The 5093-nt window shown below is 46.1% G+C and overlaps 1 protein-coding gene across 1 annotated transcript in view; it reads left to right on the top strand.

Moving 5' to 3' along the window:
- TM4SF4 (transmembrane 4 L six family member 4) overlaps positions 1–901 on the top strand; it is a 5104-nt gene extending 4203 nt beyond the window's left edge. The window contains exons 4-5 of the mRNA XM_010004724.1: positions 406–595; positions 884–901. Of these exons, the coding sequence (XP_010003026.1) occupies positions 406–595; positions 884–901 (208 nt within the window). The remainder of the gene's footprint in view (positions 1–405; positions 596–883) is intronic.
- Positions 902–5093: the final 4192 nt, after the last annotated feature.

Here is a 5093-nt window from a genome sequence, read left to right as displayed (position 1 = left end):
GGGACCCGCGGGGCAGGACCTGCCGCCAGGGGTCAGCGCCGCCTCGTCCCGCAGGGAGCACCATGGGCAGCGGGAGCGCCTTCCGCAAAGGGCCGGCGCGGATTTACATGCGTTGGGCACAGGCCGGGCTGCGGTCACTTCTCTCTAAGTACCAGAAACTGCTCAGCTACAATTGCTACCATCCCCTGCCTTGTCTTTTCAAATCAATTGCTGCAACTGACCTAGAAAGCAAAACAAACTCACGCTCCCGAAAGGCGGCACCAGCCAGGCAGCATAAGTGCCTTCCAGCAGTGCTGAAGCCAACAGAACCCGAGCTGTACCCTAGCAGTGACACCTCCTCAGCCGGGACAGACCCCTCTCTGTGAGCCAAGATCTCCTTCATAACTCCTGTTTTGTTCCCCCCAGGGAACACCTCACAAACCACACGCTGTGGGACAGGTGTCAGTCACCTGAAAACATCGTCCTGTGGAACCTGACACTCTTCTCCTTGCTGCTGGTCATGAGTGGGATCCAGGCAGTGCTCTGTGGCATCCAGGTGGTGAACGGGCTCTTTGGAACAATCTGTGGGGACTGCCAATGCTGTGGATGTTGTGGGGTGAGCAATGGATGTTCTTTCATTATTTTGTGTACTCATAATAGTTACATGTACACCTGACTAGCTGACAGTCTGAAATACTAAAGTGGCCTTTCGCTCAGTACCATGATCATACTTTCTAAAGTACAGCTGAAATGCTACACAGTTGTCAGGTGTTGAAAATACTATCTCAGCCTGTATCTGTGGTGTTCATCTGACAGCCTCCCATAGGCATTGGGAAACAATAGAAATCTTTGAAAGTCACAGGACTAGTGACGCTAAACTACCTCCATGTTTTTATTCTTCCAGGGAGATGGAACCGTGTAAAGAACGTAAATGTTGCAGACAACCCTCCTTGTCTTGAGAGGCTCCCTTTTGCAGCTGTTCCAGAAAGCAGCCCTCGGAAGCACCACCACTGGCTATGAAAATGAGAATGAAGGGCACTTCCCCCACAAATGTTATGAAGCCCTGACTCCCTTTCTAGCCTTCCTGAAACCCCTCATCATGGAATAAAATAAGTGAAATTCAACTTTCACATTCATGTTTGGTTTTGTAAAACAGCTTCCACTTAAACATCAGGTATTCTTTGGCAAAATATTTTTTGTCTTGAGGCAGCTTTCCAACTGGGGATCACTGAATGCTGCTGGTACAAGCTCAGCTGTAAGGCAGTTGTGTCTATATTTTTTTGAGGCTTATCAGATGGAAATATCACAAGTCTAACTTTTGAGTACATCTATGTTATGTGGAAAACTGAGGACTTCCTCTTCCAGACCTGCCATGATTAAAATGGTCTCTATAAAGACAGTGTCTGTTACAAAAGAAAGTCAAGAATCTCACAGGGAGGTCTCTTTTCACTGTCTGATAGATGGGTGCATTCAGCAGCACAGCTCTGCGGGGAGCTGTAGGGTCAAAGTAACAGGCAAAAGAACAGAATGCTGTGGATCCCTAGTCTGAGATGGACACCACAATACCCTGCTTCACGCCAGGAGCTCAGTGAGAAAGGCCAATTCACAGCCATTTCGCAGCACAATGGGGATCTTGGCTTCTTCACTAATCCATAATCAATTTTCCTCCAGTCACTCCCACCAGAGGGAATGCAGCTACACACTATGGCTGTGGAAGATGGAACTGAAATCTAAAACTAAGAACATGGGAGGCTGGTAGAAAGACTTTCCCAGCCAACAGTTCTCTGTACTCCAGGGACCTCCTGAGGCAAAGGCACACTGACGTAGACATGTAATAGCAAAGTTGATTAGCTACAAAGACAAGGAGGAACCACAACCTGATTGGTCACTGCTGTGGATCCCACGGGTCTCATCTCTCATTAGAGAGCAGGCTGCTTTCTCACACAGAACATCTTCAAACACTGGCTCCACACAAATTGTAAATGAAGCCTCGCTTTTAGAAAATCAAACACACTTTCACATCACCACAACAAAAACTGGTACCCATGGAACAGCGAGGGACATGATCTATTTAAAACTAGATCTATGATGAGAAAACTCCATTAAAATGTCAACGTACATATCTATTTCCATGCTGAAATATGTCCTATACCTGTAATCCTTGTCCTGAATCTCTCTTGTACAGAAGCTGTTCAGCCTGTATAATTTAAGGAAATATTCACAGTAAATGACCAAATCTGGTTTTACTTGTGAAGTAAAAGGGCTTTTAACCCCCTGTTCACAGCACTAACCAATCAACTGTGATGTCTTGTCTAACAAAGGTGATGCAGTGACTTAAGAGTCACCAACAAACAGGTCTGGGAGGCTCCTCAGGAGCCCACCTTTGCACAGAAAGGCTGTGCAAACAACATTAAATAATCTGAAAGACATCAGTATAATCTGTTAAAAATCTCTAACTTCAGAGATCCAACATCTTCAGCATCTTACAACTCTGCTAACTGTTCTGAAAGTTAGAAAGATTTTCTTACTATGTAATCATGCACCTCCCTGCTACAAAGCTGTTCTCTTCCCAGTGTGCTTATGGAAAATTTTCTGACAAAACAAAAACAAATCACTCTTTTATCATAACTGCTGTTATTTCACAACTCAGTATTCCTGTAGTGCTCCTACAAGCTTCTCCTACGAATTTCCAGAAGATGAGCATTGGACTTGTGGCTTCAACATGTTACAATTTCTATTCAGTTGAGCTGAGTAGCTTGCAACTCCTCTTAAAGCTTTGAGTCTACACATGAGTGCAAATGCTATTTTTGCAGAAGTTCAATTTAGCTGTGTTTGGCACAGTACTATGAAAGAGACAGGAAAGGCAAAAGAGAGCTGAAAGGAAAAAATACTTTCTATAAAGAACTAGTCTTTCAAAGTTTTAAAAGAAAATACTATTTCCTAAAGGAATCAGGGAAGAAATAAGAGGGACTGGAGCAATGTGAGTGGCCTCAGTGATCCAAAGATGATAAAAGACATTATAAAAAAACCCTCTCTAGCGACAGCTGTCTCTCCCACCTGTTCTACTGCACTGGTAGGGAATCTGAGAGTCCCCTTTACATCACCACCCACTGATGCAACCATCTTACATCTCTCCTTTCATCTGCTGTTAGCAGCTGTCCTGCATCCCAGCTCACATTTGTCTTGTTTTATTTATATGGAGCCTTTGGGAACATGGAATGTTTCTCATCAGCATTCAACAAAGGGACGGGTAGCTGCACACTGTACAATTTCAATATATTAATAAACAGAATACATACATCTTTGTGGGACACTTGGGATAAGAAATAACAGCAAGCTATGCAACCTACAACCAAAAACTACAGGAGCTTTGCGTGTCCATGCTTCTAAAAAACACCCAACTACATGGGGGTTTCCTAACTTGAGCTAATGCATAGCAGGCACTGAGACAAGGCCCACGCATTTCACCTTGTGCTCTGGACTGTGTTTGCACCTTGGAGAGCTGCACTGAGCACTCAGAACTGTACTGCAACCAGCAGTTTGAAGTGTCAACAACAGTGCTCCTCGGTCTACTCAGTCACCATTAACATCTGAGGCTCTCCCCTAACACTTCATGTCACGTGAGTGACACTTACATCCAGCGTCAGTTCTGCAGCCATTAGAGATTGCTCTCTGTGCTTTTGGTGAATGAAGCATCCATTAAAGTCAAGGAGAGGGCCTGATCAGAGACTGTTGTCAGAGAAAGACACAACAGGCCAGTGTTACTCTGGGAGAGGCATCACAGGTAAGGAGAGCACAGCGTTAGAGTGGGGCAGAAAGATGATGGCAAGACAGAAAACACAAAGAGGGAGAACCAAATGTGTCAGAACAGAGCTCAGCACTCCTGGCCAACCTGAACACTACCCTCCATTTTAGTGCCAACAGATCTGTAAATCCCTGTCCTCCAAAGGACAAATATTGGTATCACTTGTAGAATCTCAGAGATACACGTTACCTGAAGCTTCATTATTCACCCATAACTGGCTGCTCAGTGACTGGCTGACTAGGGTGCCGAGAGCACAGTTATTTTGATATCTTGTGGCATTATTTTAGCTGAAGAGTTTACATAAAAAGAAACACATAAGTTACCTAATAACTCAGATTACAACATGTGGAATGTGCGCATGTGATTTTGAGCCCACAAATTTCAATTCCAGCCTGACAAAACTGGTGTCCCTGCACAGCTAAATGATACATGGTCAGAGGCCTCTTAATCAATGGAGGGCAACAGGATGATGCATTAACTGCAGCACAGTCACCTGTCAGGGAACCATACATTTTAACTGGTAACTCTTTGCAAAAGGTTTGTTTCTAAAATTAGGACATAACACACACTACGTTAAAAGGCATTTGCTCAGCCAAGAGCAAAAGATGTTTCCCAACATTATTCGAGTCTCGACTACTCACCACCTGCTGAGTTCAACTTTAGCTCCCTTTCATGGCTTCCACATTCCTCATGGTGCAACCAGCAGCAAGGCAACAGCAGTGAGCTCTGAACAAGCCCTGAACAGCCCCAGCGGCCCGAGGCCTGTGGCACTGATATGGGCAAGGTCTGGCCTCCAGAGCTGGGGACACTGGTATGACAGTGACGGACATAAATAAACACCCAGATAAAACACCTCTTAAGTTATTTCTTGCCAACTTACTTTTTCACTGGGACAGTTTAACTGAATTACAAAAGCTCTGCCAATAAAATGGGACTTTCTAAAAGACATCTTCACCTGAGAAGCGTCAGCATTTCCCTCCACCCACCACTGCTAATTTGCTTCAGAGCCCTTTGCTAATACACGAATTGCTCCCAGCTGTGGATCCAAAACTCCAAATCGAAAATAATCCTTAGCAGGCACAGAAAATTCCGCAATTACTGTACTATCTGACGGTGCCAGCTCCGAGCACTGCGCGGCGCTGCCCGGGAGGTCGGTAGGCACAGGGCCCAGCGCCAGCACAGGCTGCCCCGCAGCCCCCGCGGGTTGTGCCCAGGGCGGCCCCCGGGCTCCCTCCGAGGGCCCGTCCCTGTGGGGAGGGAGCGGCCCGGCAGCCCTGGGGCCCCGGAGCCCGCCCAGCCCGTGCGGGCC

Source organism: Chaetura pelagica, unplaced genomic scaffold, assembly GCF_000747805.2.
Source record: "Chaetura pelagica isolate M959 unplaced genomic scaffold, ChaPel_1.0 scaffold829, whole genome shotgun sequence".
Classification (NCBI taxonomy): Eukaryota; Metazoa; Chordata; class Aves; order Apodiformes; family Apodidae; genus Chaetura; species Chaetura pelagica.
Note: the sequence above shows the minus strand (reverse complement) of the source record. Positions and strands in the feature narration are given on the sequence as shown.